The sequence below is a fragment of the Erpetoichthys calabaricus genome, chromosome 3 (genome assembly GCF_900747795.2).
Source record: "Erpetoichthys calabaricus chromosome 3, fErpCal1.3, whole genome shotgun sequence".
In the NCBI taxonomy this organism is placed as follows: Eukaryota; Metazoa; Chordata; class Cladistia; order Polypteriformes; family Polypteridae; genus Erpetoichthys; species Erpetoichthys calabaricus.
In genome coordinates, this window is record NC_041396.2 from 279025141 (window position 1) to 279049568 (window position 24428).

The 24428-nt window shown below is 40.6% G+C and overlaps 2 protein-coding genes and 1 long non-coding RNA gene across 12 annotated transcripts in view; 2 read left to right on the forward strand and 1 right to left on the reverse strand.

Annotated features, from left to right (window-relative positions):
- The window catches only part of plscr3b (phospholipid scramblase 3b), a 482910-nt gene that overhangs the window by 296226 nt on the left and 162256 nt on the right, over nt 1-24428 (forward strand). The gene's annotated exons all lie outside the window — the stretch shown is intronic.
- The window catches only part of LOC114649013 (zona pellucida sperm-binding protein 3-like), a 238557-nt gene that overhangs the window by 26300 nt on the left and 187829 nt on the right, over nt 1-24428 (reverse strand). The window contains exon 3 of one of the 9 annotated variants that reach the window (XM_051924879.1): nt 14133-14236. The exons of 7 other annotated variants lie outside the window; for them this stretch is intronic. In XM_051924879.1, the coding sequence (XP_051780839.1) occupies nt 14133-14236 (104 nt within the window). Of the gene's footprint in view, nt 1-14132; nt 14237-14930; nt 15319-24428 lie in introns of those variants that run through there. One more of the 9 variants, XM_051924889.1, reaches the window with a different exon arrangement.
- The window catches only part of LOC127527164 (uncharacterized), a 252499-nt gene that overhangs the window by 25255 nt on the left and 202816 nt on the right, over nt 1-24428 (forward strand). The gene's annotated exons all lie outside the window — the stretch shown is intronic.

Below are 24428 nucleotides of genomic sequence, written 5' to 3' on the forward strand. Positions count from 1 at the left end.
CACATAAACAATTGGGCGCTTCCTGGGGCATCTGTGGCAAAAAATCCCAAATCAGGAAACACTTGACTTACGAATATTCGACGGATGTTTGCCTCGTCTAATGTGCATTTTCCGGTAGCTTCATTAAACAAAATAAAAAAAATGAAAGATGGGCAAAATGCAAGTGGGCGCCTAAGGTAATATCAACAGCAGTGGTAGAGACAGTTAAAACAGTTAAATATCATGGCTTAAGCTTAGAACAGGGATTCTCAACCTTGGAAATGCAAGCCGTCTTCTAGTTGATTTTTTTGTCAAATGCAGTACCAACATCTTGTATGTTACTGTCACGCCGATCACTCTTACACGCTTGTCTGTTGAGCTGTTGTTTAACGCCCCTACATGGCTAAAGACTGGCAATCTCCCTCTCATAAGATGTTTCTGTCAGATCAGTTTATTATAACATTTGATGATCCGTAAGCGTGACTCATATGGAGCAACAACTTCTAATATTGTTAGTATAAAAATCTTCAAATCGCGCGCCATCGCGAGCCTTTAAGCGGCGGTTTGCTCAACTGTAGAAAGTTGACGTCCCATTGTCAAACTCCTGGCAAGTCTGCTGCTGCTCCTAAACCGCCTTCCACTTCTGGAAAGTCGAGTGGAAACAAAATAAATAAATAAATAAATAGTAAAGGAGAGTCTTTTTTCAGTTCAGTTGTTAAGTACTCTAAGTACAGTAATCATTTATTGACTAGGCGTAAGACATTATACTTATCCCACAACACAATTCGTATAACAATTTGGGCTTCCCAATACGATATTCCAGCAATATGAAATTCTCATAAAAATAATACTGTATATTTACATTCATAAATCAAAATACTGCAAAAAAATTCATAACCAGTATGTAAACAGGCCACTTTTAACATATTTTTGCACGATTTCCCCTTTAGTATAAAAGTTAAATAATCTTAAATATTATAACGGACACAGAGCTAAAAAGACTGTAGCACTATCCACATCACAGTTAAGCCCAACAATATACGCTTATTTAACAATGACATTTCATACTTTGAGAAGTAGCACCTTTCCGCTGTTATGGCCATTGGAGATGCTTTTTAAAATAGTAGACACCAACTGGCAACTATCGCGGCTAGTCTTCCCACCAATTGTCACTTCCACTGTCAAAGGCTGTCTCCCTGTGCAATCCACTGGTTGACCACTTACCTCTGTGAGGACCTTTAATTATCCTATGATGCCAGAGTCTCAGACATCATTCTTGAATCTTCCCCGGCTTGTGAACCTCAGATTTATACAATGCAGAGTTCTGCTTACCTGTGTGACAGGTCTCTGTCAATCATACATCCAGACCTAACTGTCTTCAGGTAAACTGCTGACTACTACCATGCTAACATAAAATATTTGCACTGCAGTAACATAATATGTGCTGTATGTTAATTAGCACATGCAAGTAAGAATTTCACTGTACTTTGTACACATGATAATTATGATCCTATCAAATTATAACAGAAAGCTACTGCTGCGTTGTTAACCAGCCTAATTTAAACTTTTTTTTGTTTTGTTTTCTGTGTTAAAATCAAACATTGCTCCAACCATCGCTGTCCTTTTATCCTACTCGAATGCGTTGCTGTCCTGTTAGCTGTGGATTTTGAATGGATCCATAATGTACTAATAATGTTTTCTTTTTCAGAAAAATGAGAATGCCGACACTGCATGAAGTTGAGACATTTCCGATTCGACAGTATCTACTTCACTCACTGCTACAGACTCAGGCCGATAAACCGGACAGGATAAGCAGTTTCCGTCGTTTTTTGCTGGTTTCTCTCTCCACTTTGCTTAGAGAACCATTACTGTGAGCAGCAAATATTCCAGTTCTGTGTAATTCCTCTATGCTGTCATTTACGATAATTTGTTTTTGTGATAATCTTTTTATTAAGTAAAGACAAATTGTATGCCATGTCCGTTTATTGATATATCCTGTAAAAGTTAACCCATCCTCTCCCAAAAAGAATAAAATGAAGTCATAGATGAACCGCCTTCTCGAGCATATCTTCTTACTGTACATCCATGGTTCGCGCATTTGAGTATATCATGACAACAGAGATGTGCTTTCAGTGGAGGCTTGATAAGTAAAAACAAAACTAATAATAATAACATAAAATAAAATTGTCCACTGGTCTGTGCTATAAATTTGTTTCCTTCAATAATTTTGATAATTTTTATAGTCAAAATCGCTGAATTTGCACATTTCCTGTTCAAATAGGAGACACGTGAGGCGGGATAGCGATGAGCCTCACCTCACCTCGGACTGCGCTGTCCCTGTCCCTATGTTGATGCATGCAATTGGTGCGTGTCTGTTGCTCTCTCTCTGTATGTTGCCAATATAATGTTTGCAGACACGTTTATTATACACCCTGACTTTCCACAGTCTGGCTAATATCTCTAATGAATGAGTGTGACGTATTTAGTCATGCTGATCAGATGTAAAACCACAGTGAAAAAGCACAAGGTGAGGCAGACTGTACCGTGCTCCACCGAAGGGGGCGCATGTGAGCCAAACAGGTGTTTCTTCTACGCAGAGACTCTACACACCAACAAGATGGCGATATCAGAAATTCAAGTGCACTGCAGCAGTCCGTTTATTTTTATTTTTTGTTCTAGCTGACTGCCAAAATGGAAGATTAAGTCCTCCTTATTTTCCTTTCATTTTAAAAGAAAGTGGCGGGAATTTTTTTGGAGAAGGATATGCTCATGGACTTCATTTACAAATAAAGATAAGACCATAAACGGTTTTCAATTTTATAAAATATGGGATCAGACTAAGAAAAAAACAATCCAATATTTAAAAACTAAATTTTGACCTTAAATAAAATATTCTTTTGTTTTTCTTGTTATCTTTTTGTTGATCAGTCTGTATTAAAATTGATTAAAGCATCAGAATGAAAAGCTTTTAAAAACAAGTAAATATTTCAATTAAGGTCAAAATTGAAATCTGCTTTTTTTACACCACTCTATACTTTCATTTGTATTGAATGATATGAATTGTGGAATTGCAACAGCAAATTTAGAACACATGGAGGGTACAGAGCAAATGCGCTCTCTCCGCTCTCTCTCTCACAGCTATAAATGTAAAGTTCTTTGATAGACAAATATCTACCTTACCTATGTGTGTGTAAAGAAGTGCTGATGATTTCAAACATAAAAAGTCGTCAATGTGCATGCTGCCAATTGAATAGTGAATAAGCTAGGCCTACTCTTTTCGATTCATATATTTGTAAATGTCAGCCTGAAGGAGTCAGTGCCTCACTAGCCAAGAACCTCGCCGCGCGTTACTGCATGAGAACTGTTCTAATGCAATACGTTTGTGCTTTGGTGGTCCCAGTAAAGTTCAATTTGAAGACAACCCTGTGGGTGTAGTAGTGCATTCATTCAACAATGTGGTGATTTGTTGTACCCGTCCGAGGATGTGACTGAATCCAAGTCCGCTTTCACTTACGGTAATGTCTATCGTGTTTTCATTCGCCTCAATAATACAGCTATTCACAGAAACCTGATTTCTAAAATGCCATACAAAACCAAACAGAGAAATCAGATTACTGGCCACTGAAAAGCTGTGGCATATAAGGTTTTTGTCACGGGGTGGTGTTTGAGTTTAAAGCCCCTTGGCCAACAAAAAAAAACATACTACATAACATGCAAAAAATAAAAACATCAAATAATTTAACTACGTTTTTAATTAATAATCACAGCTACAAATTAATTACAATTACAATTTAATTACAATCTAAAATCTACAATCTGCATCTATTCAAATAATAATTGTACAATACTACTTTTCTTGCTTTTATTTTGGTAAATCGTCAATAACATTATTGAAGTCAATTTTGTTTGTTAGTTGCTGCTCAACAGAAAATATGGCAAGGTTTCTTGAACGCAAAGTACTAAAGATCTTAAATAATTGATTTTATAACTTTCAGTTTTGGAGAAACTTCTTTCACAGCAAGCAACACTAATAGCAATTGTGAGGAAAATTCACAGAAGTGTTATGATATTTGGAACTGAATATCCGATATTGAATTTTTGAATACATTTCAAAAGTTAAAGGGGGCCTCTGTTTTATCTCAAATAGCAGCAACAGCAATGAAAATTTGAAGTCTTTTTCTCTCAAGGAGGAACTCTTCCTTGTCAATGTTATTGAAATCGTGATGTAGTTGACACTTGTAATCAGTATTTAAAAGACCGGATGGAGTAAGAAATGTGCAACCTGCCGCATGTTTGAGTGGTCTGTGACTAAATGTCCACCCCCTGGGACAATGCTCCTTGGAGGGGGGTGTGCATAGACATCCTGTTTTGGATGAAAAACAAAACCCATCAAAGGCGCCTCACTGGTTGAGGAGCCATCCAGTTACCGTCTGCGTCATGTGGGAAGTCATACGACATGCTCAAGTAACATCAGCACACAGGAGTTAGAAGGCAAAAAGCTCAGTATCATCAGTGAGTACACAAGCTCGAACACCATCCTTGGGCAAGGAGGGTCCCAGTGCAGTCGCATAGTCCCTCCATCATCAGGATTCACTCCTGCCATAGATAATGGGACTGGGTTGATCAAGTCAAGGTGCGACTGAGGAATCCGCACCTTGTGTACCACTGAAATCAAAGCATTCAGAGGCTGTTTCTCTCCTTCTCCCTCTATCTTCTTTTTCAAGTTCAATGGGGATGGGGGATTGGCAACGGGTGCAGGGGCTGACCTGTCCTGGAAGCATCCAGTCCAAAACCTGCACGTTGGCGGCTTCTGCATAAAGGTCATTCGCTGAATGAAATGGCAGCATTCATGTTCGGCAGCTTCACAAGTGTCGTAGCAGCTGCTACTGAGGGAAGCACTGCTTCCCGTCACCAGAGGAAGGGTGTAGAAATGGTGGCCTAAACAAAGCCAGCCCTGTTCATTCTGCTTGGATACTCAAATTCGGGAAAAATGATCATGTGTGCGGTTCCAATAGTTTACATAAGAAATTGACATCGTTTTGGCCTCTTCTTGTTGAATCCTGGAATGTCAAAACTTTGCTTGATTCGGATACAAGCAACTGTCCTAAAAGACAAACTGCCCTCGTTGCTCATGACCTTCAACTGTACAATATTGATGTTGCAGCTCTGAGCGAAATGAGATTGTCAGATGAAGAAAGCCTCCAAGAAGTCGGAGTAGGCTGCACTTTCTTTTGGGAGGGCAGACTTGCTGGTGAACCCCGTATCCACGGTGTAGGATTTGCCATGAAAACTCATCTGGTCAGGTGTTTTAACATTTTAACAGTGCATGTCAATGAATGGATATGCAGTCTTCGACTCCCATTGAAAAACATCACCTAACAATCTTCAACGTATATGCACCAACTCTGGATTAAGAGAAAACAACAAAGGATGAATTCTACGAGCTTCCTTGTTTTCTATAAGCTCAGAAGGGAGATAAGCTATTGCTGATAAGAGATTTCAATGCTCAAGTTGGGTGTGCCTTAGGACTATGGAAGAATGTCTTCAGACACCATAGAGATGGAAACTGAAATGCAAACAGCTTATGACTTTTTGAGCTCTGTGTTTGTAATTGTCAGGTCAAACTCAATACAATTGTCTGATAGAAGAACAGCCATAAAATGACATGGATGCATCCAAGCTCAGGTCATTGGTGCATGATAGATTACATCATCACGCATTGTTGAGATATACCAGATGATCTTCTCACTTGGTCCCTCCATGGAGCCAATAACTGTTGCATAGATCATAAACTCCATCTGTCCAGACTTCTCCTGAAAATACATGCGAAACCAAGATCCAACCAACCTCCAAGACACCATTTTAACATCATCAAATTACAAAATCCAATGATTTTTAATCAGTACCCAAGAAGAGTCTTGAAAGAGTTGTAATCCTATCCAGTGGCAACTCCCAGCCTACAAGAACTCGATCATTACCGCAGCAACAGAAACACTGGGTATAACATCTGTCAAACATCAGGACTGATTTGACTCGAACAATCAAGAAATCTCCATTCTCATTGATAACAAACGCCATCCCAGGATCTCATGGGACAATGACCTGAAATCTAAGAGCAAATACTCGAAATACCTGTGCCTGAAATCTGAGACACAAGTTAGGCTGCTTGACATGGTAGGTGTAAAAGGCAGCAGAAATGCAGGAATGTTCTGATTCCTGATGCACGAGAGAATTTTATCAAGCAATCAGACAAGTGTATGGTCCTATCCAAATCACATCCAGTCCACTGTGATCCGTTGATTGGAATTCACTCATTCAGGATAAAGATAAAATTCTAGAAAAATGGAGGGAGCACTGTGTGTCACTGTTCAATTGTTTGATCAGTCCCAGCCCTGATGTGCTTGATATCATTCAGCAATTCTCAATTTGTCCAGAACTTGACCACTATCCCAGCATGAGGGAACTAGACCTTCGATAGCTGGAAATCAACTAGCACCTTGGTCCAGACGGCATTCCTGCACAACTCTTTTATAAGACTTCTTCCCTCACCTTTTTCTTTTTTCTAAAAGCAGCACTACTCTCTTTTGTTCTCTTCGTCTTGAGATTGAGAGAATAATAAAATATTAGTAATGAGATTGAAGGGTTCGTCCTTTTCAGTCAGATTAAGTCAGCGGAGTGAGTCCTCAGTCAGAGTATTTCAGAGAACTGGTCTAGATTCGCGTTTATAATACATAACTTTGCAACATATGTATTTGTAAGAGTTTTTAAACATTATAAATGATGTAATTTTGACATTGGTAACACACATTAGCTTGCCAAAGCCCTATCAAACAAAATTATCAAAAAAAATCTAAAAAGTCTATTACTAAGATTTATTAAAAAGTACCAGCCACAAAAAATTGCCGCCCAGCACAGATCACCCCCTCCAACCCCCTGGCTATGCCAATGACTGGGAAACTTGATTAACAGAGGTCTATTTTTCCAAGAATAATCTGATTATGTGGCCATGTATTGAACTAGAACTATTTATAGTGATCTATAAATCACTCATTGTTATAGCCATAATAGATGCTGTAAAAGAGAACTCTTGTTCCCCTACACAGATTCCACCTCACTACTGTGTTCATCCTTCCTCTTTATCTCTCTCACTCCTTCCTGTTGTTCCCTGAACCATCCAGAAATCTCCACCTCTGTTTTCAGCTCCTTCATTCAGGGTACCATTAGTTTTCTTCCTTCCAACATTAACCATTTCCCAGACTGCAGTCCTCCACGCTGCTCTCCGCCCGCCCCACTAGCCTCAACAGACCCTCAGCTGCCAGGCTTCATCTTGGCTACACTGTTTACGAATTTGTAGTTTGCACTTGTCTATTGCACTCTGTCAACCTGCATATGGATTTGCTTCGCACATGCTTTCAGCAGGGGCGGCACGGTGGCTCAGTGGGTAGCGCTGCTGCCTCGCAGTTGGGAGATCTGGGGACCTGGGTTTGATTCCCGGGTCCTCCCTGCGTGGAGTTTGCATGTTCTCCCCGTGTCTGCGTGGGTTTCCTCCGGGCGCTCCGGTTTCCTCCCACAGTCCAAAGACATGCAGGTTAGGTGGATTGGCGATTCTAAATTGGCCCTAGTGTGTGCTTGGTGTGTGGGTGTGTTTGTGTGTGTCCTGCGGTGGGTCGGCACCCTGCCCAGGATTGTTTCCTGCCTTGTGCCCTGTGTTGGCTGGGATTGGCTCCAGCAGACCCCCGTGACCCTGTTTGGATTCAGCGGGTTGGAAAATGGATGGATGGATGGATGCTTTCAGCAGTCAATGGTAGAAGTGTCCACAAAATAAATTTCTAGAGGCAAATGCTGTATATACTCAGGCGATTGCATTATCCCTTCTCCTGTCTGAAATGCCCCACAGTGAAACTCTCCTCACCAACAGATGTTCAGGATAAGCTGGACCCTAAGAGCATCTGTTGGTGAAGACAGATTCACTGATCTTGACTTTGCTGATGATGCTGTGATCTTCATGGAATCAATAGAGGCTCTGATCTGGGCTCTCGGGAGACTGAGTGAGGAGTCTGAGTGTCTGGGCTTGCGAGTTTCCTGATAAAAACCAAGATCCAGGCCTTTAATAACCTCTCGGGCGCAGCCATCAGTAGTGTGTCTGTCTGAGTGTCGACCTTGTTGGAAGGTTTACTTACCTTGGCAGTGACATTCATGTCTCTTTTGACTCTTCCTATGAAGTCAGTAGACAAGTAGGGAGACCGTGATGGGTCATGAGGTCGCTAGAACAGGGTGTGTGGCACTCACGATATCTATGCAAAAGGACGAAGGGCCAAGTGTTTAGAGACCTGGTGCTTCCTGTTTTGTTATATGGTTGTGAGACATGGATGCTATTCAGTGACCTGAGAGGAAGACTGAACTCCTTGGGTACTGTGTCTCTTCGGAGAATCATTGGGTACCGCTGGTTTGACTTTGTGTCGAATGAGCTGTTACTCATGGAGTCCTGAATGAGGTACATTACCTGCATTGTGAGGTAACATCAGTTACGACACTACGGCCAAGTGATGCGATTCCCCAAGGGTGATCCGGCTCATTGCCGAGGACTGGAGTGGCTGAACCAGGCCAAGGGGATGCCCACGTAACACATGGTTGCAGCATATGGATGGTTATTTCCAGAGGGTGGGACTGTACCACATGTCTGCCAGGGGGGTTGCCTAACAAGATTCCGAGCTCTTTCAAAGTGTGGTGGGTGTGGCAACACATTGCAAAATGCGCTCCACCAACTTGAACCTGACCTGTCTGAAATAATTTCTCTCGGTATTTCAGAAATTGCTAAATTTATGTTGTTAATCTGAGTGTGCAATAAGTGCAATCTGGTAAGAGAACAATATAAGCGTTAATTTAACTAAACAATTATCATTGGCGTCATTCTTGTTGTCGGATTTTGCCAGTGATGTTGTTTAACCCTTTTTTTGATCATTTTTATATTAGATAACAAGCAGATACTGTTCATCTTTACCAACTCCTGGACATCATTTTCCTAAACCACAGTCACACCACCCTGAAAAGAGCACCTCTCTCAGACTCAGGAGCAGAGCTGGTTAAATCACAAACGACATTTGCAAACAGTTCATGAAAGTTAAGGGGTGCACGTTCTGGACAAGAGGTGCACACTGTGTACCATTCCATTATATCTGCGTTATTTACACAGAGGTACCGTATTGGTTTTTCAGGTGTTGTAAACTCTGGCCACCAAAGGGGACCCGAAGGTCATCAAACTCTGACAACACTGCCAGTGCGGTATGGACTATGGACACCAATGGGGAGAATCAACCCCAAGTCTCTCTGGTTGTCAAAGCCTAATAACACTGAAAGTGTGCTATGGACAATGGACACCGATGCAGAGAACCAACCCCTACCTCCCTGCCTCATCAAAGGTTAATACTGACAGCACACTATGGACTATGGATACCAAGGGGTGCGATCAAGAGGACATTTTAACCAAGAACAATCTAGCCCAAAATCACACAAGGAATGCATCAATGGGCCTTAATAGTCCCTGTTTGAACAGCCCCTCAATCTCAATCCCCAAGGAGGCAAGAAAACCCTCATAAGGCTCCATATGGGCTTGACAGGCACTGCTCAAGAAAACTTGACGTGCATTATGAACAAGAGCAGTAGATAACTCCAGTCCTTTGTGGCAAGGTTTCTGTTAAAAATGCATAAAGATTACACTTTTAATGTTTATAGTTTACTAGTTTTTCCAACTTTATTTTGGGTGCAAGGCAAATCTTTCACCTGTACCAGCAGACACCCATAATATATTTTGCCAAGCTCATAACCACCATGGGTGAAAGGTGTGGTAGAAATTGTTACCTTAAATGTATCTATTGATAATCAACCCAATGAACCAGGCAGGAGCAAGTTGGTCTGTTGCATCTTTGATTTTCTCTTCAGCAAATACTTGAAGAGGGAGCATTCCTATTACAGCAATCTACTAGGAGATTGATGGTCACAGAATACAAGCAAAGATCTGTGTTTATGATAACTGAATTTGCGTACATATTTAACATTTACTCTGGTTCAAAAGACTTGGTGTTTTGTAACCAGTTCTCATACCTCAAAATAAAAGTATTGTTTCTACTTTATTCTTGGTCCTTGAAATACTTTCCAATATTTGAGTTCCTGTGTACGTGACCTGTCAAGTCTCACTGGCTACATGATAGTCAACTTCTTGAACCATCTCAGTAGAACCTTCTTGTTCACTTGATCTTTATCTGGTTTCCTGATATGCTTAGACTACTTGCTGACCCTTCATGCTACTTCTAAGATATACAGTATGCTACATCTTATTTTTGGATAGCAAACCAAGACAATTACTATATTACCCCTTTATGACTGACTATGTGACCCCCAACTCTAATTTTTCTTCCACAAAGGCAACATTTTTTACCAGCACCCATGGGCACCCTGAAGACACATCCAGCGCACCAATATCCATCATCCATTTTTTGTGGAGCACATCAGCACAAGCTGCTTCTTCATTTTTATTTTTTTGTGCTTCTGGTATGGACTTGAAACCACTTTCTCTCCCTGTTCTTTAATGGAAATAGCAAGTATCATTGATGGAATGGGGCGCTATATACAGCTTTGACTATTCTCCTATACAGCATCAAAAATGCTACAGCAGATCCTGTCAGTAAGATGTAGTTTGTTTACTTCTTACAGGAGAATTGAGCTACCTTTAAATCATGGCTAGATTTAGAATTGACAGTGTCTAAGGCATCACCACTTTAGGTGCCTTCGTATACATGCATGTACACAAAACAATTAGTACTTTATTGAAAGCAAACAAGCTTTCAAAAGGATAGGACATCTGATGCCTTTTTTCATATTCTTAATTCACATATTGACAGAATCTCTAATCATAAAATCATGCTTTAGCCAAATGTTTTTGCCCAGAAATAGAATCACAGACAATAAAGCCAATTTCTTTCGCTACTTTGACGTTTAATTTAAAACCAGCTTCACATTTTCTTCCGATCGAACACTCCCTCGTAGATAAAGGTGTGAGATACAAAAAACCAAATCGGTGCAAACATTGCTTCAGAATAATTCTGGTATTACCACGTGGTCACAATCAATACAAAAAAAAAAAAAAAAAAAAAAAATTAAAAAGCTCCATGGTTACTCTCGGTTGGGTGTTGCATGCAATTTCTGCTTTCAACTCATATGACTGACAAAATACCAGAAATTGTGGTAAAAATCAAGCTGTGACTTGTCTGTGGGAGAACTCATCCAGTCTATACAGCAAGTACATATGGCTATAAACCCCTCCAAGTATGACTTCAAATATATACTTATGGCATTATAAAATGCAACATCTATTGAAGTTGTTAAAAATAGATCTAATCAGAACAGTAAACTGAAGCAGAGCCCTTGAGTTTTGTTTCAGAGGCTAAGCCACAATGGCAGCCTCACTCCTTGCCTTTAATATTGCAATTTGTCAATACTCCATATAATCAGTGCAAAAATGCATTTATACATGAGAAAAGCTTGACCAATTTCTTGGTGGGATGTATAGTATATTACTATACAGGAGACACGTCCACCAGAGTGAAGTACTCAACCACAAAAGGATAACAGGTTTGCTGGGAATCCTCATACAAGAGTTAACAATTCAAGTCAGTTGACTTTATAAATGCTCGGAGACCTTGAAGAGACATCATTGCCCAGAGTTTGCTCTTGAGCCAGATAACAGAATCAGAGGGTCAGGAACTTTGCGTTTTACAGAAAGCCCACCCAGGCTGAAAAGTCAATTAAAATGATGAAGACAGCAGCTTTGTAGCTACCACTGGTTTCTGGGATGACCTGGCAAGAGGAACCACCAGGTGACAGGCCATTACAGCATTTACTTAATTCAAAAGATCAAGTAAATCTGAAATAGTCTATTGACCTGTATTACCAATTTTCAGAAATCAATTTTAATTAGGATACATGTCAGTGGATCCATTTAAAAGCTATGGATAAAGTGAGCTTTTCAACAGATTTGATGGGTAGTGGTCTTTTTTGGTTTTAAGTTGCAGACTGAATACACAAAGATAAAAATTGGGCCGAACACTTTGGGACAATCCTGTAGAAGCCATGATTAAGCAGTCAAGTACACAATGCTCTAGCGGAGGTCTCACAAGTGGATTATGTAGCTGAACCATAACCTCCAGTCACCTTTACTCCACATCAGGTCAGAGCCTTCAGTCACATTGAACATCTCAGACATGTCTGCATGAGGGCAGGGCCCAGATGGGACAACAGCTAGAGCTTTCAAATCTCTGCATACATGGTCATATTACACTAGCTGTTGGACAATTCTAGAACTAAACTATTCTTGCCAGACACATTAGTTCAGGACATCACACCAATTGTGTAAATTAAGGGAGGTTTGTACTCCTTTGAATGTGCAGCGTTGGGCTGTTAGACCCAAGGCCTCATTCCGAGATGCATTTTTGCCACCTGATCATTTGGATTTTCACCAAGGTTAAAGTTCTCAATATCCATTGAATTTCTACTCATTAACACCCAACCTGCTTAAATACAATGTTTGGAGGGAAGGAGACCCACACCCAATATAGTATTACCCACTGTTGTGGAGGTGGATCTCCAAAATTAGCAAAGTACTGCCTGTGGTCAGTAGTGGGATTTTTGCCAATCTTGGCCCCCAAAAACATTTCAGGCTAGAACATCAGGATTATGGGACAGTGAAGTTCCTATTCTCATGGTGTTCACCTCCATGGGGTTGCATGAAACCCTCAATCACTTACCCCCAAATGCATTAAACCAGATACAAATAAATTTCAGTCAGTTTAATTAGAAATCTGAGGTTTCTGGTACAAGAGGTACAGAAGAAAAGCAAAACATGTTAGAGCCAAAACTACTAGCATTGAACCCAGGACCAGCATAAAGGAGCCTGTAAAAGAGGAAAGGTAGTATCATGCAACTAGTCTTGGCACACAGAAAAAAGTAGCTTGGTTTAACAAATCCGTCTTCACACCCAAGCTAACAATGCCATTTAGTCCACAACTTGGCTTTACCTTTTAATCCTGTTATTTGCAAATTGCATTCAGACCTCACCTGCTGGCTTGGCTTCTGTAGCAGTCAGATGTTCAGATACTGCAGGGTGATGCTTCCCTTCCAGGAATAGGGGACCAACCACAAGAGTCTTCTCCCATTCAACCGGTGTAGTTTTTACTAGAGGGTGGGTAGCCTTTAGCTATTCATGTACTAATGGACCATCTCCAAAAGCTACTTGTAGTAGACACCTACCACTCCTCCCTGGTCTGCGTCTTGCCATCTCAATCCTCCTTTTTTGGCCAGTAGCACAATTGGCATCACAGCAGCTACATACCTGGTTACTGCCATCTACAGATGTCCACCTTTAGGAAAGCAGGTTTGTCAGAATCCTATGGGCTACTATGGTTCTCAACTAATTAACCCTGCAGAAACTTACTGGCTCAGTCCAGTAATGTAGGTGCAGGCCTTGTTCAAGTTGTCAATGGCCTGGGAAGCCAAAGTCACCTTCAGACGACAGGTAATGAAGACCTGAAAGTATACAAGAAACCCAAGCATGCTATTCAGAAGCCACTTCCTTACATCAGATGAAGATATGCTAGGATGTTGCCCTGACATCAATATACTGTTTTGGGCCAACTTACTGAGCTTGTAGCCACACCATAGAACCTGAAGGCATCAAGTTCAAACTGGAGGATAGATGGAGCAATTCTGGGAGTGATGAACTGGGAATTGGAGCCAGTCACTTTGCTGTCTGTAAAGCACCTGCAAAACAGACAGGAGATCAGAGCTATAAGAAAGGCATTTGCCTTGGGACAAGTGTCCGGTCTAGATTCCTCACCCATTATTGCCAACAAAGGTGTACGTTGTGGCAGAACCATCTGAAGCCACACAGTTGTCCACAAAGAGCTGCAGAGGCACATGGTTAGTGCTGTCAACAGATGCCTGCAGGTTGATGAGGTCACCTAGATAGAAGATGTTGGAGGAACTTGGTCCACTCCAGTCACCTGCAGACAGAGCAAACTACCTTTATGATGTGATCGAAGGTAATCCTGCAGGAAGGCAGTGGGAGGACTCAAAGCCAAAGATGACAACGCATGCCTTACTGTTCATTATAATCAAAGAGAATCCCAGAACATCCTGAGCAGATATGGTGGAGGTATATGGGACCCAAGTGGGATTCAATGCATTACTGCTGACATTGTGGTTTCTGCAAGGGAGACAAGCAGTTAGGAAGAGGCAGACCCACAATTCAATACAATGAAAGTCAAATAAGACTGCAGATCCCTCGGACCAGAAATGCAGAGCTTCAGAAAGACCCAATTGCTTTTCTTTGATTCTAGCAGGTCTGTTGTGCATCTCACCTGGGGTAATGGCATTCTATCTGCACCACAGCTGGGTTGGTTCGTATAATGGGAATTCCAGGAATAGGAGAGGGGATGTAGTCAAGGGTGAAGGTGTACACCATTTCATCAGTGAGCATCTAGAAAAGCAACAGTAAACAAGCATATCAAATGCTGTAGTTTCTGAACATGGTAAAGTGAAGTCTGTTACAGCACTAACAAGTAGCAACTAGTAGCAGGAGAGTTGCTAAACTCTTAAGTGGCACCTACACCTGCACACTCATACACAGGGCCCCTTGAACAACTCCAAAAATTTTACCATAGAGCCAATCGAGTCGATTTAAAAAAAAAAAAAAACGAAAAAAAATTATATATATATATATATATATATATATATATATATATATATATATATATATATATACACACAAACCTGAAGTGGTACATAATTTTGGATAATCATCGATCAGCATTTTAACGCAAAAACAAAGCTCAGTATAAGCAAATGATCCATGTGGTAGAAACCACCACTTTGCTCGGTTTTTAATACAAAAATCTCACCATAACGGTGCTGCCACATCCCTGTAACGGAGCTTCGATTACAAAGGCAGTTGGCGTTTGGCTGGTCACGCCACATCCTCCTACTGACAAATCGGACGCCTGGACAGGATGCTGAATGCCTAGCAGATCAGGGTTGATGGTCACGATAACATCCCACTCCGTGCATTGTGCAGATACCGTTTCGGGCGACCCCGCTCTCTGCTGGACTAAACTCTCTTTCTGTATAACCACAGCCTTGTGGACTTTAAAAGGAACGCCAGACCGCCTGTAACCGAATGCCACGGGAACGACATTGAAAGTCAGCAACCCATATACAAGGAACAGCAACTGATGCATCGCTTTACACGCCATACTGAAACAAACAGAAAACTCAAAGTAAGATGTCTGATACGCCCAGCAGTCATCTTATACCGTCAGTTAACGCGCCGCGGCTGCGCGCTTCATAAGCACGTGTGCACGCACCTGTCTGAGATCAGAACTGATGAGCGGGAAACTGGCGGAGGAGTCGGGCGAGTGGAGGTCGACTGGAAGGGGGCGTTTTGGCTTTTCTTCTTCTTCGTCCTCCTTTTTTTTTTTGCATTTTTATTTACGGTCGATGTCAGTTTTCTTGAATTGTGTAAATGCTGAGCATCATTAATTAACCACATAAACAATTGGGCGGTTCTCGGGGCGCCAGGGGTTCACCTGTAGCAAAAAATCCCAAAAAATGAAACATCTGATTTTCGAATATTCGACGGATGTTTGCCTCGTCTAATGTGCGTTTTCCAGTAGCTTCATAAAACAAAATAAAATAAAATGAAAGAAGGGCAAAATGCAAGTGGGCGCCTAAGGTAATATCAACAGCAGTGGTAGAGACAGTTAAAACAGTTAAATATCATGGCTTAAGCTTAGAACAGGGATTCTCAACCTTGGAAATGCAAGCCGTCTTCTAGTTGATCTTTTTTTCAAATGCAGCCCCTACGTCTTGGATGTTACTGTCACGCCGATCACTCTTACACGCTTGTCTGTTGAGCTGTTGTTTAACACCCCAATATAGCTAAAGACTGGCAATCTCCCTCTTATAAGATGTTTCTGTCAGATCAGTTTATTATAACATATGATGATCCGTAAGCGTGACTCATATGGAGCAACAACTTCAAATATTATTAGTATAAAAATCTTCAAATCACGCGCCATCGCGAGCCTTTAAGCGGCGGTTTGCTCAACTGTAGAAAGTTGAGGTCCCATTGTCAAACTCCTGGCAAGTCTGCTGCTGCTCCTAAACCGCCTTCCACTTCTGGAAAATCGAGTGGAAACAAAATAAATAAATAAATAGTAAAGGAGAGTCTTTTTTCAGTTCAGTTGTTAAGTACTCTAAGTACAGTAATCATTTATTGACTAGGCGTAAGACATTATATTTATCCCACAACACAATTCGTATAACAATTTGGGCTTCCCAATACGATATTCCAGCAATATGAAAATGTCATAAAAATAATACACTGTATATTTACATTCATAAATCAAAACACTGCAAAAAATTCATAACCAGTAAGCAGGAAAACTTTCACATATGTTTTTGTAAGATTTTCCTTTTGTATAAAACTTTAAAAATCTTAAATATTATAGCGGACATGGAGCTAAAGACTGTGGCACTCTCCACATCACAGTTAAGTCCATTAATGTGCGCTTATTTAACAATGACATTTCGTACTTTGAGAAGTAGCACCTTCCTGCTGATATGGCCATGAGATGCTTTTTAAAATAACAGACACCAACTGGCAATTATCGCGGCTAGTCTTCCCACCAATTGTCACTTCCACTGTCAAAGGCTGTCTCCCTGTGCAATCCACCAATGACCACTTACCTCTGTGAGGACCTTTAATTATCCTGATGCCAGAGCCTCAGACATCTTGAATCTTCCCCGGCTTGTGAACCTCAGATTTATACATACATATTGTGACAGGTCTCTGTCAATCATACATCCAGACATTCAGGTAAACTGCTGACTACTACCATGCTAACATAAAATATTTGCACTGCAGTAACATAATATGTGCTGTATGTTAATTAGCACATGCAAGTAAGAATTTCACTGTACTTTGTACACATGATAATTATTATCCTATCAAATTATAACAGAAAGCTACTGCTGCGTTGTTAACCAGCCTAATTTAAACTTTTTTTTGTTTTGTTTTCTGTGTTAAAATCAAACATTGCTCCAACCATCGCTGTCCTTTTATCCTACTCGAATGCGTTGCTGTCCTGTTAGCTGTGGATTTTGAATGGATCCATAATGTACTAATAATGTTTTCTTTTTCAGAAAAATGAGAATGCCGACACTGCATGAAGTTGAGACATTTCCGATTCGACAGTATCTACTTCACTCACTGCTACAGACTCAGGCCGATAAACAGGACCAGACAGGCAATTTCTGGTGTTTTTTGCTGATTTCTCTCTCCACCGTGCTAGAGAACCATTACTGTGAGCAGCGAAAGTTCCAGTTCTGTATAATTCCTCTATGCTGTCATCTTCAGATTTGTTGTGATCTACTTTTTATTAAGTAAAGACAAATTGTATGCCATGTCCATTTATTGATATGTCCTGTCAAAGTAACCCATCCTCTCCCAAAAAGAAAAAAAATAGAAGAAGTCATAAGTGAACCGCCATCTCGAGCATTTTTTCTTACTGTACATCCATGGTTCAGGCATTTGAGCATATCATGAGAACAGGGACGTGCTTTCAGGGGAGGCATCATGATAAGTAAAAAAAAAAAACTAATAATGATAACATAAAATAAATTTTTCCACTGGTCTGTGCTATAAATTTGTTTCCTTCAATAATTTTGATCATTTTTATCATCAAAATCGCTAAATTTGCACATTTCCTGTTCAAATAGGTGAAATGTGAGGCGCGGCAGTGAGCCTCACCTCACCTCAGACTGGGTTGATGCATGCAATTGGCGTGTGCCTGTTGCTGTCTCTCTGTATGCCTCCAATATAATGTTTGCAGACACGTTTATTATACACCCTAACTTTCCAAAGTCTGGTTATCTTTAATTAATGTGTGTGACATATTTAGTCATGCTGATCGGACGTAAAACCGTAGTGAAAAGGCACAAGGTGAGGCAAACAGTTCCGTGCTGCACCAAAGGGGGCGCATGTGAGCCAAACAAGTGCTCATTGCTGCTGGTCTTCTACGCAGAGGCTCTACACACCAATAAGTTAGCGATATCACAAAGACAAGTGCACTGCAGCAGTCTGTTTATTTTTATTTTTTGTTCCGACTGACTGCCAAAATGGAAGATTAAGATTTGTAAAAGTCTTCCTTATTTTCCTTTAGTTTTAAAAGAAAGTAGCGTGAATTTTCGTGGAGAAGGATAGGTGCATGGACTTCATTTACAAATAAAGATAAGACCTTAAACGGTTTTCAATTTTATAAAAAATGGGATCAGACTAAGAAAAATAAATCCAATATTTAAAAACTAAATTTTTACCTTAAATTAATTACTGATTACATCTTGCCTGAAGAAGGGGCCTGAGTTGCCTCGAAAGCTTGCATATTGTAATCTTTCTAGTTAGCCAATAAAAGGTGTCATTTTGCTTGGCTTTTCTCTACATTCATAATGGCTAACACGGTACAACACCCTAGTACTACCTTAAATAAAATATTCTTTTGTTTTTCTTGTTATCCTTTTGTTGAACAGTCTGTATTAAAATTGTTTAAAGCATCATAATCAAGAACTTTAAAAACAAGTAAATATTTCAGTTAAGGTCAAAATTGAAATCCGTTTTTTTACACCACTCTATACTTTCATTTGTATTGAATAATATTAGTTGTGGAATTGCAACGGCAAATTTAGAACACATGGAGTGTGCAGAGCAAATGCACTCTCTCCGCTCTCTCTCGCTGCTATAAATGTAACGTTCTTTCTTAGCCAAATACAGTCATATGAAAAAGTTTGGGAACCCCTCTCAACCTGCATCATAATTGACTCTACTTTCAACAAAAAATATAACAGAGGTATGTCTTTCATTTCCTAGGAACATCTGAGTACTGGGGAGTTTTCCGAACAAAGATTTTTGGTGATACAGTATTTAGTTGTATGAAATTAAATCAAATGTGAAAAACTGGCTGGGCAAAAATTTGGGTACCCTTGTAATTTTGCTGATTTGAATGCATGTAACTGCTCAATACTGATTACTTGCCACACCAAATTGGTTGGATTAGCTCATTAAGCCTTGAACTTCATAGACATGTGTGTCCAATCATGAGAAAAGGTATCTAAGGTGGTCAATTGCAAGCTGTGCCTCCCTTTGACTCTCCTCTGAAGAGTAACAGCATGGGATCCTCAAAGCAATTTTCAAAAGATCTGAAAACAAAGATCGTTCAGTCTCATGGTTTAGGGGAAGGCTACAAAAAGCTATCTCAGAGGTTTAAACTGTCAGTTTCAACTGTAAGGAATGTAATCAGGAAATGGAAGGCCACAGGCACAGTTGCTCTTAAATGCAGGTCTGGCAGGCCAGGAAAAATACAGGAGTGGCATATGTGCAGGATTGTGAGAATGGTTACAGACAACCCACAGATCACCTCCAAAGACCTGTAAGAACATCTTGCTGCAGATGGTGTATCTGTACATCGTTGTACAATTCAGCGCAATTTGCACAAAGAACATCTGTATGGCAGGGTGATGAGAAAGAAGCCCTTTCTGCACTCACGCCACAAACAGAGTCGCTTGTTGTATGCAAATGCTCATTTAGACAAGCCAGATTCATTTAGGAACAAAGTGCTTTGGAGTGATGAGACAAAAATGGAGTTATTTGGTCATAACAAAAAGCGCTTTGTATGTTGGAAGAAGAACACTGCATTCCAAGAACAACACCTGTTACCTACTGTCAAATTTGATGGAGGTTCCATTATGCTGTGGGGCTGTGTGGTTAGTTCAGGGCAGCGGTTCTCAAACTGTGGGGCGCAACATAAAACAAAAAAAGGAGGTGTGAATGTTGCCGTATATGGCGTAATTTCACTGTTCGTAGGGAAATTTTAAACTTGTAGCGGTGTATCGGCAGCAAAAAATATAGGAATAAATTTTATTAGGGTTTCAAAAAAATGTTAGGGGGGCGCGATTAAAACTGTTATGAAAACTCGGGTCGCAAATACTTAAAGGTTGAGAAACGCTAGTTTAGGGACTGGGGCCCTTGTTAAAGTCGAGGTTCGGATGAATTCAACCCAATATCAACAAATTCTTCAGGATAATGTTCAAGCATCAATCACAAAGTTGAAGTTACGCAGGGGCTGGATGAATATTCCAAAAAGACAATGACTCAAAACACAGTTCAAAATCTACAAAGGCATCTTAAATAATTTTTTATAAGTTTCAGTTTGGAGAAACGTCTTTCACAGCAAGCACCACTAATAGCAATTGTGAGGAAAATTCGCAGAAGTGTTACAATATTTGGAACTGAATATCCGAGATTGAATTTTTCAATACATTTCAAAAGTTGAAGGGGTCCTCTATTTTATCTCGAATAGCAGTAACAGCAATGAAAATTTGAAGTCTTTTCCTCTCAAGGAGGAACTCTTCCTTGTCAATGTTGTTGATATCGTGATGTAGTCGACACTTGTAATCAGTATTTAAAAGAATGGATGGAGTAAGAAATGTGTAACCTGCCGCCTGGTTGAGTGGTCGACTACTAAACCGTCCAAACCCCTCGAACACTTTTCCTTGGAGGAGGGTGTGCTAGACATCCTGTTGGGATGAAAAACAAAACCCATCAAAGGTGCCTCACTGGTTGAGGAGCCATCCAGTCACCGTCTGCGTCATTTGGGAAGGCATTTGATATGTTCAAGTAACATCAGCAAACAGGAGTTAGAAGGCAAAAAGCTTAGTATCATCAGTGAGCACACAAGTTTGAACACCATCCTTGGGCAAAGAGGGTCCCAGTGCAGTCACCTAGTCCCTCCATCGTCAGGATTCACTTCTGCCATAGATAATGGGACTGGATCAATCAAGTCAAGGTGTGACTGAGGAATCCACACCCTGAGTACCACTGAAATCAAAGCATTTGGAGGCTCTTTCTCTCCTTCTCCCTCTATCTTCTTCTTCAAGTTCAATGGGGATAGGGGATTGGTAATGGGTGCTGGCAGAAGAAGCTTGTCTGTTGCATCTTTTATTTTCTCTTCAGCAAATACTTGAAGAGGGAGCATTCCCATTACAGCAATCTACTAGGAGACTAATGGTCACAGAATACAAGCAAAGAGCTACAGTATGTTTTTGATAACTGAATTTGCATACATATTTATCTGACATTTACTCTAATTGGTTCAACAGACATGAGGTGTTTTGTAACCAGTTCCCATTCTTCAAAATAAAAGTATTGTTTCTACTCTATTCTTGGTCCTTGAAATACTTTCCAATATTTCTTGAGTTCCTGTGTACGTGACCTGTCAAGTCTCACTGGGTACATGATAGTCAACTTTTTAACCATCTCAGTAGAACCTTCTTGTCCTTTCTTGTTCACTTGACCTTTATCTGGTTTCCTGATATGCTCAGACTACTTGCTAACCCTTTATGCTACTTCTAAGATATATGCTATATTTTATTTTTGGATAGCTCACCAAGAGTGGTGACTCTGAGACTGGTGGAGTGATGGCTCTGAGGCTAGGGATCTGCACCGGCAATTTGAAGGTTGCCGGTTCGAATCCCGTAAAATGACAAAAAGAGACTCTGCTTTGTTGGGCCCTTGAGCAAGGCCCTTAACCTGCAATTGCTAAGTGCTGTGAGTAGTGAGAAAAGCACTATATAAATGCAAAGAATTTTTATTATTAAGACAATTACTATATTACCCCTTTATGACTATCTGACCCCTAAGTCTAATTTTTCTTCCACAAAGGCAATACTTTTTACCAGCACTCATGGGCATCCTGAAGACACCATCAGCGCACCAATATCCATTATACATTTTTTGTGGAGCACATCAGCACAAGCTGCTTCTTCATTCTTTTTGTTTTTTTTTTCTGTGCTCCTGGTATTGACTTGAAACCATTTTCTCTCTGTTTGTTAATGGAAATAGCAGCAAGTATCCACATTACTAACCGAGAATGATAAACCGGATGGACGCAGGGACATCCGGCAATGGGCCGTGGACGCAAAAGACGTACTGCGCAGGCGCCCCACAAATCCCCCCAAATACTGGACATACAACGACGCGCCTCTCAAACGGCACAAGCAAAACATACAGGTCACGGACATCAACGACAGACACCTGCTAAACGCTTGCGCCAGTTAGCTGACAACGCGTTCAATAATGAGTCCACTATTCAGGAAAATTCATTCGGATTAATGAATGTCGTTTGCAATCATTGTCATTCACTTAACTTCCCTGAAGAAACAACTGGCAATACAAGTAATACATTTACACGTTGTTGTCAAAAGGGTCAAATTAGACTGCCTCCTTTACATTCATATCCTGAATATCTACAGAAGCTTCTAACTAACGATGTACCTGAAAGTAAAAACTTTATGAACTGCATTAGATCCTACAAATCGGTATCCACTATGAACATAAACAGTAGCACTGCACGTGATATCCGTCTTGCAAAACTGTTAATTATTGATGAATGTACAATGGCATCCAGTCACTTACTCAACACCATTCATAAACTTCTACAAACGTTGATGAATAATAATATTCCCTTTCGATGAAAGGTACTTTTATTAGGAGAAGATTTTAGACAGTGCTTAGCTATTGTTCCACATGCCATGAGCTCAGCTATTGTTCAGTGCACCTTAAAATACGCAGACAATTGGCATTGCTTTCAAAAGATACAGTTAGTACAAAACATGCGATGTCCAGATCCAGATCATAACAATTGGTTATTACAACTGGGAGATGGTACACTCACCAATACAGATGGACTTCACCCAGATATTATTACAATTCCTCAAGCCTTTATCTGCGACGACTTAGTTACAGACAGATTTGGAACAGCAATCTCATTAGACCAAATGCCCCTTTTAACACAACGCACTATATTATGTCCAAAAAATATGAATGTGTAAAACATAAATACCCAAGTCATTGCATTACTTCCTGGAGAGACACAACTCTTTCTAAGCTCTGACAAAGTTGACTCTGATCACGATAATTACCATCTTCACTGACCTTACAAGTTCTGGCCTGGAATTACCTTTTACACTTAAACGGCGTTTACAAAGAAATTTTCCAATAAACCTTTACACTGTGCCACACACTTTATTGTTTGCTTTCTATATGCATCATCTACACCTTCACACTATTCTATATCTCATTCATACATCACGCTCTTTGTCATTTCCCAACACCAGGGGTTGGCGAGCGAAGCGAGCAGGGGGCGGAGCCCCCTAGTATATAAATAAACAAATGACTTCTGACAGATGTGTGCACACATGCTTATTGAGTGTTCAGCCATGGCGAGTTATGTTGCGGTAAGAGGACTGGGAGCAGCGATTAATTTCTTAGTACTTTGAGTTTTTTAGCTCTCCCAATCGTGGGGGTGTAAAGCTGTGCATTAGTCATTGTTGTTACTCATGCTGTTGCTGTTGCTGCTCTTGTTTTTGGCTGCTTACTATATATTTTGATTTTTCTTGCTGGTTTTTGTTATAGGTGGTCTGGCTTTCCTCCAAAAGCCAACAAGGTTGTGGTTATACAGAAAGAGAGCTTAGCATAGCTAAGAGCAGGTTGCCCGAAGTGGTATCTACACAGTGAACTGAGTGGGACATTATTGTGACTATCAATCCTCAGCATCCTGTCGAGGCATCCAACTTGACAGTAGGAGAAAGTGTAGTGACCAGCCAAACATCCACTGCCTTTGTGATTGTAGCTCCACTGCAGGGATGTGGCAGCAACGTTACGGTGAGATTTTGCATCAGAGACCTAGCAGTTCGGTAGTAGTGGTGGTGCAGATTGAATGCCCTTACCCCAGGTGACATGCTTTTCATTAGTTCCAGCCAGTCTGATTTGCAATGTGGCCTTTCCAAGCCTTTTCTGCATTTTAGAAAGACCCAATGGCCACAAATGCAGAGCCATTTTGCAAATCTTACAAAGAAAACGTCTGCCTCTTCTTAATTGCTTCTCTCCCTTGTAGGAACCACAATGTCAGCAGTAATGCATTGAGTCCCACTTGTGTCCCATATACCTACACCATAAATGCTCAGGATGTTCTGGGATTCTCTCTGGTTATAACGAACAGTAAGGCTTTTCAATTGCATTAATTTTCCAATTTTTGCTTTTAAAAGGTTGTCCTGCAGAAAGGCTTCAGTCTACTCTAGGATTCAGTCAAGGTCTAAGACAATGCTGTCTCTACAGGTGACTGGAGTAGACCAAGGTCCTTCAACACCCTATACCTACCTGCAGGCATCTGATGACAACGCTAACCTTGTTCCTCTACAGCTCCTTGTGGACAACTGTGTGGCTTTATCAGCTCCAGATGGTTCTGAAGGTTATACACCTTCATTGAAAACAATGAGTGAGGAATCTA